The following is a 13,951-nucleotide window of genomic DNA, read 5'->3' as shown; positions in this document are numbered from 1 at the left end:
ACAATATCTAATCTACACACCTTGTTCAAATTTCACCAATTGTTCCACTTACATCCTTTTTCTAGTTCAATCTAGAATAAAGTAGTGCATTTAGTTGTCATGCTTCTTTATCCTCTTTTAATTTGAAACAGCTCCTCAGTTGTTTTTTCATGGTCTTGATATTTTTGAAAAGTACTAGCTAATTATTTTGTAGAATGTCTCCCAATTTAGGTTTGTCTAACGTTTCCTTATGATAAATTCATGTTAGACATTTTTGATAAAAATACTTCAGGATCAGGAGTAATGTGACTTTCTCAGGGTGTCACATGAGAAGGCACATGATGTTGACTTGTCCTATTACTGATGCCACTAAATTTGATCAATAAAGTTCTGAGACATAGTCATAGCAATAACAGCCTTAGCATAATACAGAAATGACTCCAAAATGTCTTAACAAAAAACTTTATTCCAATTAAAAATTTGTAAATATATACTGCTTTCAGTAGACTCCCTGGAAGGGTCAAGTATGTTGTTACCACAGAGATACTCCCACACCTGAAGTTTTTCACCTCGGGCACTATCAGCACATATTTCTAAACGAGTATGACTATATCCAAAGATTCTGTGAAAATCAGAAGCTCCAGAGGAGAGCAACACATTCATAAGGTTCTAAAGCATACTCCAGGGAGACTTCAGCTAAAGGCACACCCCAAAGTGACAAAATCGCACACCAGTTGCTCGCTCTTCTGGTCCGGGGTCACAGGAGTGGCCCTGCGCCCCCAGCTCCATTGGGCATTGCCCTAGTGGGGACTCTACAGCAGCCTCCCACTGTGGCACTTCTCTGCATGGTTGTGTTCCTAAGGTTCCTGGGGATTCCATCCTTCAAAATCTAGGTAGACGTTGCTATGCCCCTACAGTATGCTGCACCAGGATCCCACCAGAGCCATACCTGGGGTGGCGACGCCATGCAAAGAGCGGAGGCCACACTGTGAGCTGGAAGTGGGGGACAGCGAGGCTGCTCCTGTGACTATCCCCCATCCCTTCCCACACCTATGACAAGTTTCTGAGCCTGTGTCAGGCCTAAACTGAGTGAGAGAGAAGAAACATTGAGCTGGAAATGAGACTGATGCTTTCTTTAATTTGAACAAAATTTTAACATCTGAAAATAAAACTGTTAGTACCTGCAAGTGCCTAAATAGCAATAGCATCTGGCTGAGGTTTTATATAAGAATGAGTTCAAAGAACAGTGGTTGAGAAAATAAGCTACTCCTTGATTGTATGCCAAGTCCAGCCCATTCAATGACTCGGTTACACACATGAGCACAGCAGTGAGACTCCTCTTCTCACAAGCTGTTTGAGAGATTAGTGTTCCAAAGAACAATCAAGAGGAGTACATTTTTTTTTTAATTAAAGTTTATTGGGGTGACAATTGTTAGTAAAGTTACATAGATTTCAGGTGTACAATTCTGTATTACATCATCTATAAATCCCATTGTGTGTTTACCACCCAGAGTCAGTTAGTTCTCCTTCCATCACCATACATTTGATCCCCTTTACCCTCATCTACCATCCCCCTGCCCCCTTACCTTCTGGTAACCACCAAACTATTGTCTGTGTCTATGAGTTTTTGTTTCTCATTTGTTTGAACCAAAAACAACAAAAGAACAAGACAAACAAAAGAGGAGTACATTTTAAAGTGCTCTTGTCTAAAGAAAGTCTAAGATGAGCCCAGGATATATACTGAAAATCAGTATAAGCAGAAAGCCTTGGAAACTACTCAATCTTTCTAGGGGAGAATTACGATACTTTTAGAAATGTCTTTTAAGTCATGAAATATTTTAAAGGTATAAAAAATAAAAAGTAATCCTAAAGGGGGACAAAGTAGCCGTATTTTCTTCCACTTACACCATGTTTATCATGACATTATCAAAGAGAAAAATATTTTAATGCAGTATCTATTATTTAGAAATTAACATGCTTTTTCATTTAATAACCCTATGTGGACAGGGGGATTCTCTTACCTTTTAAAAGGCACAGCATTTTTCAGCACAGTCTCCACCTCAGCAATATTTGCTCTGGCGAGATCTGCCACAGTAAGAAAGCCATAAGTGTAGAGAATCCTGGCTCTCTGTGCATTAAGTAAGGACACCCGGACCAGGTCACACAGCTCCCTCTGGATGCCAAATGTAAGACGCTTCTGAAATTGGGAAAGTAGTAGTTCCATGTTGTGCCAGCCCAGGCGGTTGGAAAATACTGTAATCATCCCTAGAATGTTCACAGAATATTTATTGAATTAAAAATTCTTTATAGATCAATTCTCTCTTTCTTTAGATATACTTTCATTTCATTGTTTTTTGTTCTTTTTTCCCTGGAGAATTGTAGAGTTTAACAGGGCCAAGGTGTAAGTTAATAGGAGAGTAGACATACATTAAGGGCCTAACTAATTGGCAAACAAATGTTCTAAGCACATTAAATGTCATCTCCTTTATTCTTAACCATGCACTTGACATTTAAAAAACTGAGGCAGAGCATGTAAACACAAAACAAAAAGCCCTCCCCCTGGTTCATTCCTCTCACTCTCTCTTCATTCCTTTCTTTTTTAAAGGAAGAGAGAACTCTTAAAAACAGGTAAGGGACTCTTTCCACCTAGAGGAAAGCAAGAGAACTGATTCAAATATCCAAGTGCTGAGAAGACTATAAAAAGTGAAGCTCCCACCGACATCTTCTTCAAAGAAAGGTTGCCCAGTTCAATAGCTAGACACTTGAAATAAAGAAGCTGGAGCAGCCAAGTGCCAAGTCATTAAGAAAATCACTTCCCTATGAGAACACTAACCCCAGAGGCAATCTGAGATCTTTGTTGCCAGTGAATTGAAGGGGGAGTCTCTCCCTTCTTACCGCACCCCCCATCTTTCCCTTAGTACTCTCTTATAGATGCACACACCTTCACAATATACACACTCTCCAGCAGCCCAGGGTTTCCTGCTAAATGGCTTGTAAGTATTCCTTGACAAAATCGGACCCTTAACTTTTCCTGTTTGCATAGCTTAGAGAATATGGATTTAATTTTATTAAGGGAGACTACTGTTTCCTTAGAGAAGAGACAATAATTTAGAACACATAGACAGAAATCCAGAAATCCTTTTCCACTTGCCACTCTCTTCCTCAACAGCAAGTGTTAATCAGTAACTAAATAAGAAAAGGGAGAACTTTGTTTCTTTTTCTTCTTGCATTAGGCAACAGGAAAAATAAAAAAGAAGAAGAAAACCCAGAAAACAAAGGCCTGGTCAGCAGGTCGCTAAAGAATGAAGGGGACACTAAGGTCCAGACACTCAGCTGGCTGCCGGTCTTCTGTGGCAGGGAACCTGAGGCCAGGGGAGCTGTAGTTTTCTGATGACAGGGATAACACATAATTATGGCTTGACATGATCCCCTCACTTTTAGTGAAGTGTACAATAAAATGGAATTTGGGAAAGAAAAGTAATCTTAACTTGACCACAAACCAGAGTCTTAAGTAAATGTGGAAACTCTTGTTTAACTGACCTGCATAAACAGCAGCTGACTGTTGTAAAGACTGAATCTGTCCACGATTGCATCCATATTTCTTATTAATTTCCTTTAAGGGAACTTCACTGATTAAATCTAATAACACAAGACTAGTAAAAAACCTGGAAAGTAAATCACCAAAAATATGGTAAGAGATCACTTATGTCTACTATGAACATATATGCTGTGAAACAAGGAAGAATCAAAAAGGCAAGAGAGGGTTTACACACTCTGGGAAGATTCCTAATAAGATATAGGCTCAGTGGACAAAGACTCAGTGTTTGTCCACTGAGCTCAATGTTTGTCCAATGCATTCAATGTTTATAAAGTAAGTTCTGACATATATTAGTTACTATAGCAAATAACTAATATCTGTATAACAAACATATTTCAATAATGCTAATTAATTTGAAGAAATAAGACTTGGTTCAAGAAACGTGATGGCACAAAAATTTAAAAGAACACTTGATACAATTATATGATCATCTAATCATATTTCAATAAATTGACAGGATTTAATTATAAAAATCAATTTTACTTTGAATGGCAATAGTGCCACAAATCCTCCAAGTATATAAATCCTTACAAAATTTACACTTGACTATGTTGTAAATAATATATAGAGACTAATGCTTTAAGAAAAATAATTTTATTTATTTCAAAAAAGCTAAAAGCTTATGCAATTTCCCCATCTGAATCTTTTAATTGGCTCTTCCCTACTGGTAATGAATCACTTGAAAGGATGATAGAAGCATCCTTCCTTTCCTTAAAGCATACTGATTCACATCTTTTTTAAGGAAAGGAACTAATTAAATGTTCTATTTTAAAAGGTCTTCATATATAACGGCTTCTAAACTACAAGTATCAAGGATGAAACGAATATATCAATAAATATAGTAAATTGAAAATTTTTACTGTATTCAGCCAAAACTTTGATTTTAAGGACAATGAAAGTGATTTCAATAAAGTGGACATCTACTGTATATCCAACACTGTGCTAAATACTGGGTAGTCCAGGCTCCTTGATATTTACCTTTTATGGATGGCCATTTGTCGGTACTGTCTTTCAGTTCTGGCTACTACTTTTCCTTTCACAGAGCGAGCCAAGAACCCTTCTTCAACTCCCACTAGCTCTGCTACCCGTTTCATAGAAGTTGGCAACTTCTCCCACAAACAGAAATATCGATACCAATCTATTGTAGTCCAATCCTCAAACATAGGTGTAACCTAAAGGGAAGAAGCATAATTCATTAGGTAAAACTTGAATTACAAAAGGAACAAGTAAATGTAAATGTCATATTAAAAACAAAGGCCTCAGTAGTTGGAAAAATTTCTAAATGTGATAATACTTCATTTATATGGAAACTTCATTTATTCACAAACAATTCACAGACAAGAGAAAAAGAAGAGACCACTAACATACAAACTGGATTTCATAGACTCCAAGAAGTTTAATCACAGACACTTTTAATCTCTGTATTCTGATGTGGAGTACCTTAAGTATTTTATATGATTTCTAAGAAAGAATCAGGAAAATAGAAAGAGGAGTGAAGAGAAGAAGAATCAATATCCATATTTGCTACAATATATTACCTACAATGTCCTGGATTCAATAACAAAACAATGCAAAACAAAAAAACTATAAGACATCCAATGGAAAAAAGAAAATTGTGTCCCAAACACAGGGGAAAAGCAGGCAAAAGAAACACTTTTGAGAGATTACCGATGTTGGAAATATTGGACAAAGACTTCAAAGCAAACATTATGATTATGGTCAAAGGACAAAGGGAAACCATGTTTAATGAAGTAAAGAAAGGTCTACTGACAATGTCTCATCAAGTAGAGAATATAAGAAAAGAGAAAGAACTGATATTTAAAAAAAGAAAAAAGCCAAATGGCAATTCTGGAGTTGGAAAGTACAATAACTGAAATGAACAATTCACTATAGAGCTTAACAGTAGTTGCAAGCTGGCAGAAGAAGAAACGGCAAAAACGAAGCTAGAACAATAGAGATTACACGATCTGAGAGGGGAGAAAAAGGAGGGGAAAATGAACAGAGCCTCAGAGAAATGTGGGAAGCATTAAGTACACCAACATATGCATAATTGAGTACCAGGAGAAAATACAAAAAAATAAATAAAAATGGAAAAAAATTATGGCTAAAAACTTCCCAAATTCGATGAGAAACGTTAATCTACATATCAAGAGACTAAGTGAATCCAAGCAGGATAAATGCAAAAAGATCCACACCCAGATGCATCATAGTCAAAATGTAAGAAACCAAGAAAAGAAAAAATCTTGAATGCAGCAAAAGAAAACAACTCATCATACAGAAGGGAAACCCAATAAGATTAAGAACTGACTTCTCTTCAAAAACAATGGAGGCCAGAATGCAGTGAAATGACATATTCAAACTGCTGGAAGAAAGAAAAACTGTCAACCAAGAATATCATATAAAAGAAAATTATATTTCTAAAATAAAGGCATAATAAAGACATTCCCAGATAAACAAAAACTGAGAAAATTTGTTGCTAGAAGATTTGCCTTAAAAGAAATACTAAAGAAAACTCTTCAGATTGAAAGAAAGTGACCCAAAACAATATTTTAACTCCACACCAAAATAACAAAGAGTGCCAATAAAGGTAATTCTATGGGGACATATAAAGATAGTATTATTGCATAGTTCCCCTTTCTTTTCTTGACTGTTTTAAAAAGCAACTGTACAAAAAAGTGTAATATAACATTAAAAAAAAAAAAAAATACAAGCCCGAAGAAGGCAAGTGTGAGCAAAGCTGTATTGGAAATGACAAAAGATAGTAACTAAAATCCATAGGAACAAATAAAGAAAAACACAAATCTTAAATGAGAATGTTGATATAACAAACTCTGTAAATATACATTTGCTTTTCTTTCTTCTCTCAGCTTCTTTAAAGATATAAAATTATATAAAACAAATTATAACAATGGATTGTTACATTTGTAACACATACAGATGCCACATGTATAATAGTAATAGCACAAAAAAGTAACAGGAATAGAGGTATACAAGAATAATGTTTCATATATCACTGAAATTAAGTTAGTGTACATTTTGAGCTGTATATAGTAACCCCTTGAGTAACCACTGGTAAAGTAACTCCAAAAATATAGAGAAAAATTAATTAAAGAAATTAATATGTTATACAGAAAATATTCACTTAATTCAAAATAAATCAAAAAAGAAATATAGAGGGTAAAGCCATGAGCTATATAGAAAATAAAAAGACACAAAAAATATGAAAGATGTAAATCCAACTATTTCAATAATAACATTTAATGTGAATGGGTTAAATAATCTAATCAAAGGCAGAAATTGACAGGCTGGATAAAAAAACAGAATCCAACTATATGCGGTCTATAGGGGACACAATATAGATTTAAAAATGCAAATAGGTCAAAAGTAAAAGGAAGGGAAAATATCACATAAACCACAACCATACCAAATCCAGAGTGGCTATATTAATACCAGAACAAACAGACTTTTAAAAAACCTGTTAACAGAGAAAAGAGGAATATTTTATAATGTTAAAAAGATAAATCTAACAAGTGTAATAGATATAACAATTGTAAATACCTCTGGGCCTTGAAATATGTGAACAAAACTTGACAGATATGAAGAGAGAAATAAACCATTCAAAAATAATAGTTGAAGACTTAAGTATCCTCACTTTCTTTTTTAAAAAATTTAATTAAAATTTATTGAGGTGACAATGGTTAGTAAAATTACACAGGTTTCAAGTGTACAATTCTGTAATACATCATCTACATATCACATTCAACAATGGATAGAAAACTACCGTGTTTCCCCAAAAATAAGACCAGGTCTTATATTAATTTTTGCTCCATTAGGGCTTATTTTCAGGGGATGTCTTATTTTTTCATGTACAACAATCTACATTTATTTAAATACAGTCATGTCATCTTCTTCTAGAACATTGTCATAGCATAATAAATGCGTCCATCTGGCTGACGATCTTAATTGGGGCTTATTTTCGGGGTAGGTCTTATTTTCGGGGAAACACGGTAAGCAGAAGATCAACAGGAAACATAAGATTAAAACAATACACTAAATCAACTACACCTAATAGACATATGTTGAACTCCACCCAACAACAGCAAAATGCATATTCTTCTCAAGCTCACATTGAACATTCTCCAGGATAGATCACATACTCAGCAATAAAACAAGCATCAATTAATGTGAAAGGATTGAAATCCTACAAAGTATGTTTTATAGCAATGGGATGAAATTAGAAATAAATGACAAAAATTTTTGGAGATTCACAATGTAGAAATTAAATAAGACACTATTAAATCACAGTGCATCAGAGAAGAAACAATAAAAATTACAAAGTACCTTGAGTGAATGAAAATGAAAACATAACATACCAAACTTACAGAATGTAGTGAAAGAAGTGCCTTGAGGGAAATTTATATCTATAAATGTTTACATTAAAAATGATCTAAAATCAACATCCTAATGCTCTACCTTAAGACACTACAAATGGAAGGCCTAAGTAAACCCAAAGGAAGAAGAAGAAAAATAATAAAGTGCAGAAATTAATAAAAGAGAGTAAAGAGAGAAATCAACTAAACCAAAATAAATTGCTAAAAGGTAAACTGAGGAACATCAAATTTTTTCAAGAGTTCATTTGAGCATACACTGATTCAAACTGTGCAGTGCCAAATGAAAGGTGGTTATGAGCCCTCCACTGAAAGGACTAGTGGCAAAGTTTTTATAGGGAAGGTGCTGAAGCAAAGCAAATAAATTATTTGATTGGTTATAGCTTAAGCAGTTGCCTTACTTGGGAAAGCCTAGTTGGCTGGCTGCGATTGGTTGTTCTTAAGTTTCATTTTCTTAGACTTAAGCACACTGAATCTTTGCTTAGATAAGTTACCAAGACATTAGAGCTACCTCACTCTAATGGCCTCCTTGTTTAAAAACTTTTAACAGTTCTTTGAAAAGATCAACAAAATTGAAATACTTTTAGCTAGTCTGATCAAGAAATGAAAAGACTCAAATTACTAAAATCAGGAATGGAAGAGAGCACACCACTACTGACTGACCTTACAGAAATAAAAAGGATTATAGGGAAATACTAGAAACAATTAAATACCAACAGATTGGATAACCTAGCTAAAATGGACAAATTCTTGGAAACACAGAAACTACCAAAATTGATTCAAGAAAAAATAGAAAATCTGAATAGACCTATAACCAGTATAGACACTGAATTAGTAATAAAAAATTTACTCCCCCAAAAAAAAGCCCAAGCACAAATACCTTGACTGGTGAAATCTCCCAGATGTTTAAATAAGAATTAATAGGAATCCTTTACAAATTCTTCTGGAAAACCAGAAGAGGGAACACTTCTTAACTAATGCAATGAAACTAATATTACCTCAAAACCACACAGAGTGAGGAAAGAGAACTACAGACCAATATATCTTACGCATATAGATTCAACTCTCCTTAACAAAATACCAGTAAACTAAATCTAGCAATGTATAAATAGTATTATACATGACCAAGCGGTATTTACCTGGAAAATTCAAGATTAATATAATATCTGAAAATCAATTAATGAAATACACTATATCAATAGAGTGAACAAAAACTGTATGATGATCTCAATAGAAACAGAAAAAGCACTTGACAAAATTTAACTCTCTCATGATAAAAACATTCAACAAACTAAGAATAGAAGGTAACTTCCTCAACCTGATAAAAGCCATCTGCCAAAACAACAACAACAACAACAACAACAACAACAACAACAAAAACACAGCTAACTTGATGGTGAAAGACTGAATGCTTTCCCCCTAAGATCAGGAACAAGACAAAGATGTCTGCTTTCACTACCTCTAGTCCACATTTTATTGCAGATTCTAGTAAGGTCAATTAGGCAAGAAACAGAAATAAAAGACATCCAGATTGGCGAGGAAGAAACAAAACTATCTCTATTTGCAGATGGGAAGCTCTTATCTATAGAAAATCTTAAGGAATTCACCAAAATACTATTAAAGTTAATAAACAAGTTTAATAGGTTGCAGGATACAAGATAAATATACAAAAATTTGTTTTTCTATACACTTTAATAAACAATCTGAAAATGAAATTAAGAAAGCAATTCCATTTACAGTAGTATCAAAAAGAATAAAATGCTTAGGAATAAGCTTTAAAAAAGAAACACTAAACTTTTACTCTGAAAACTATAAAAATTGCTGAAAAAAACTGAATAAGACCTTATTAAATAGAAAGACAGCCCATGAACTGGAAGACTTAATATTGTTAAGATGACAATATTCCTCTAACTGACTTTTAGATTCAACACAACCCCTATCAAAATCTAGCCGGCTTCTTTGCAGAAACTGATCCTAAAATTCATAAGAAAATACAAGGGACCGAGAATAGTCAAAACATTTTTCAAAAAGAAGAATAAAGTTAAAAGGCTCACATATCTTGATTTCAAAACTTACTACCAAGCTACACTAATCAAAACAGTATGGTATTGGCATAAGGATAAACATACGGATAATGAAATAGTAAAGTCCAAAAATAAACCCTCACGTTTATGATCAATTGATTTCGTCAAGGATGACAAATCAATTGAATGGATTTTCAACAAATGGTACTGGGACATCTGGATATGCATATGCAAGGAATGAAGTTAGGTTCCTACCTTATATCAATCACAAAAATCAAAGTGGATCATACCTCTAAATATAAGACCTAAAACTATAAAACTCTTAGAAGAAAACATAGGAGTAAATCTTTGTGACATTGGGTTACAGAATGGATTCTTAGACATGACACCAAAAGAAAAAAAAATCAACATCATAAAAATTAAAAACTTTTGTGCTTCAAAAGATATCATCAAAACTGTAAAAAAGACAAGAATGGGAGGAAATATTTGCAAATCATATATCTGATCAGTGATTTGTATCCAGAATATAGAAAGAACTCTTACAACTCAATAATTTAAAAATAACCCAGTTTAAAAATGGGCAAATGATCTGAACAGATATTTTTCTAAGGAAGATATTCAAATGGTCAATAAGCACATGAAAATATGCTCAACATCATTAACCATTAGAGAAATGAAAATCCAAACCATAATGAGGTAGTACTTCACATTCATAAGGGTATGTTTAAAAAGACAGATTAATTCATCTTTTCTATGGCTGAGTAATATTCCATTGTATATATGTACCACATCTTCTTTATCCAATCATCTATCCAAGAACACTTTGATTGTTTCCAAGTCTTGGCCACCTCGAATAATGCAGCAATGAGTATAAAGATACATATGTCTTTACAGATAAATATTTTCAGATTTTCTTGGTAGATCCCTAGGAGAGAGATTGCTGGGTGTATTGTAATTCTATTCTTAATTTTTAAGGAATCTCCATACTGTTTTCTATAGTGGCTGTATCAATTTACATTCCCACCAGCAGTGTATGAGGGTTCCTTTTTTTCCACAGCCTGTCCAGCACTTGTTATTACTTGTCTTGTTGATAATAGCCATTCTAATAGTTGTGGGGTGGTATCTCATTGTGGTTTTGATTTACATTATCAAAACCTATAGCTAGTGTGAAGCTAAGCATCTTTTCATAGATCTGTTGGCCATTTGTATGTCTTCTTGGGAGAAGTGTCTGTTCAGGTCCTCTGCCCATTTTTACATTGTATTGTGTGTGTTTTTTTGTTGTTGTTGTTGAATTGTATGAGTTCTGTACATATTTTGGATATTAGCCCCTTATCAGAGGTGTTGTTTGCAAATATCTTGTCCCATTCAGTTGGTTGCCTCTTTATTTTGTTGACAGTTTATTTTGCTGTGCAGAAGCTTTTTAGTTTTTGCTATAGTCCCATTCATTAATTTTTGTTTTTACTTCCGTTGCTTTTGAGGTCAAATTCATAAAATCCTCTTTGAACCCAAGGTCCATAAATTTAGTACCTATGCTTTCTTCTATGCAATTTACTGTTTCAGGTCTGATGTTTAGGCCTTTGATCCACTTTGAGTTAGTTTTGGTATATGGCGACAGAGAGCAGTCTAGTTTCTTTCTTTTTCCACATGGCTTTCCCTCTTCTCCTTTTGGTACTCCTATCTTGTTATGCCTGATGTTGTCCCAAGGTCCCTAAAACTATCTTCATTATTTTTTAATTGTTTTCTTTTTGTTCTTCCAACAGGGTGTTTTCTGTTACCTTGTCTTCTAAATCGCTGATTTGATCCTTTGTTTCATCTAATCTGCTTTTGATTCTTTCTAGTGCATTCTTCATTTCAGTTATTGTATTCTTCATTTCTGACTGGTTCTTTTTTATGGTTTCTATGTCTTTCTTTATGCTTGCTATCTCTGTGTTGAAATTCTCACTAAGTTCCCTAAGCATTCTTTATGTTTTAAACTCTATCCCTGGTAGGTTGGTTGACTCTGTTTCATTCAGTTCTTTTTCTGGGATATGTTTGTTTGTTTCCTCATTCTGGCTGCCTCTCTGTGTTTGTTTCTATGTATTAGGTAGATCTCCTATGTCTCTCAGTCTTTGCCAGGTAGGTAGCCTTATGGAGTAGGTATCCCGTGTGGTCCAGTGGCAGTCTCCCTGATCACCTGTATCTGTGTTTCAGGAGTGTCCCACGTATGTGTTATGTGTATTCTCCTGTTGTAGTTGAGCCTTGATTGCTTTTGATACATCAGTGGGTGGAATTCACTCTCAGGCTGACTGGCTGTGAGAACTGGCTATGCCACAATGTATAAGCTGCTGTGTGGGGGGTGACCCCTCAAAGCGGGATCTGCCCCTGTGGCCTCTTGTGCCTGTTGAGACCATCCTTTGGGTGTGGGGCTAATCGGGTAGTGCTCTGGTCTGGTCTGAGGCCGGCCTCTTGCTATGTTGTTTCTGGTGCCTCTTGGGAGGGGTTCCTGTGCAAACCAATTTCACTCACTGTTTGTGACCAGCCCAGGACTACCTGGTAGGAGTTACAAAGCTATATGCAGTTGGTTGCCTCCTGTGCTGGAACTGCAGGCATTTGGGTATGGCCTCACTGTGAATGGAAACCAGCTGTCAACCCCTAGGCCTGTTGCCAACTGCCGCTACCTGTAAGGCTCAGCCGCTAAAAGAGCCTCCTTAGATGCACAGGCTGGACTGGTTGACCCAGTGTTTACAGCGCCCCCAGTGATGTCTCCTAAGTTAGTGGAGCGGGGTCCCATGGAGTTATGGGGTGGGCCAGTGGTTTTCACAAAATTAACTCATATTCAGTTCTTGCGTCAGGGCCAAATAAAGTTTCAACCTCACCACCAGACCTAGGATTTTTAGAAAGGCATTCTTGTCTGTGAATAATTGCTAACCCATATTTCTGTGATGGAGACAAGAGCTCGGGACTTCCAGTTCCACCATCTTGCTGATATCATTCCCCACATCTGCTTTTAATTGACAAAAATTAAGTACTTCTGGCCAAGTTCTTGCCAGAGAATATGATCTCAAACTCTGTTTTACTCAGTTCTTATCAAAATATTTGTTATTAAAAATATTGTTTTTAATTGTCTAATGTAAACTTTAAAATTCTTTATTGTATTTATCATAGAGATTGTATTAAAAGTGTTTAACTCCCTTGGTGTCTTTTTGGGACTTAATTTTTCTTATGCAATAAAATGCAATGCTTTTCCTAATTTTTTTTTATCTTTTGAATATTGAGACTAATCAAGCTTTCCTCTTTGCTATAGTTGCTAGAAAGCCCAGAACCAAAGTTGGCCACAGCAACTGTATATAACTTCATGGCATTCAAGTTTATGTACCAACCTTTGCTTGAATTTTACATTATGATCTTATCTCTAATTTCTTGATATCTCATTGTCCTTTGCTATTCTCTTATATATTGTAAAATACATGTTTTTATAAATCACTCAAATCCGTTCTGAAAGAAGGTTAGAGAAAATAGATAAGTAGGCAAATAGATTAAAAGGTCACTAGAAAATTTAGCTTAATACTTTAAAATAACGCTCTTCTTGCCTCTTCTTTTCTATTCCCACCACAACTACCCTAGTCAAGGAAAACAGACAAGATGTTCCCTTAGGGTATTTTTGATGTTCAAAACTCTATATATGTATTTTCTCCCCATTTTCACCAAAACAATAGTGAAGAAAACAGAACTTACCAGATAGACAATATGTAGATCATTCTCTAAAACAAAGCTCTTCATTGCTCTTTGGAGGTCAGCAAAAATATCTAAAGTATCAATTGGAGAAAGTGAAGAAGAAAGAGTTGCCGAACCAAGATGTGTTGGATGATACACTTTTCCTGATTTGGGTGTGGGGGTGGGAAAATAAAGGATCAGATGTTAAAAATAAAACAACACAGAGTTTTCCTATATCATGTAATTAACCTTTTAGGCCTTGATAAATT

At 34.9% G+C, this 13,951-nt stretch overlaps 1 protein-coding gene across 4 annotated transcripts in view; it reads right to left on the bottom strand.

Moving 5' to 3' along the window:
• POLQ (DNA polymerase theta) overlaps window positions 1–13,951 on the bottom strand; it is a 126,581-nt gene that overhangs the window by 58,044 nt on the left and 54,586 nt on the right. For all 4 annotated transcript variants that reach the window (XM_019729623.3, XM_088794220.1, XM_019729624.3 and 1 more), the window contains 4 exons: window positions 13,704–13,846; window positions 4,556–4,749; window positions 3,520–3,644; window positions 2,001–2,244 (listed from right to left, as the gene is read on the bottom strand). In XM_019729623.3, coding sequence (XP_019585182.3) covers window positions 2,001–2,244; window positions 3,520–3,644; window positions 4,556–4,749; window positions 13,704–13,846 — 706 coding nt within the window. The remainder of the gene's footprint in view (window positions 1–2,000; window positions 2,245–3,519; window positions 3,645–4,555; window positions 4,750–13,703; window positions 13,847–13,951) is intronic.

This window comes from Rhinolophus sinicus, chromosome 17 (assembly GCF_057876585.1).
Source record: "Rhinolophus sinicus isolate RSI-liver-muscle chromosome 17, RSI-T2T, whole genome shotgun sequence".
NCBI lineage: Eukaryota > Metazoa > Chordata > Mammalia > Chiroptera > Rhinolophidae > Rhinolophus > Rhinolophus sinicus.
This window is presented reverse-complemented; position numbering and strand designations above follow the sequence as displayed.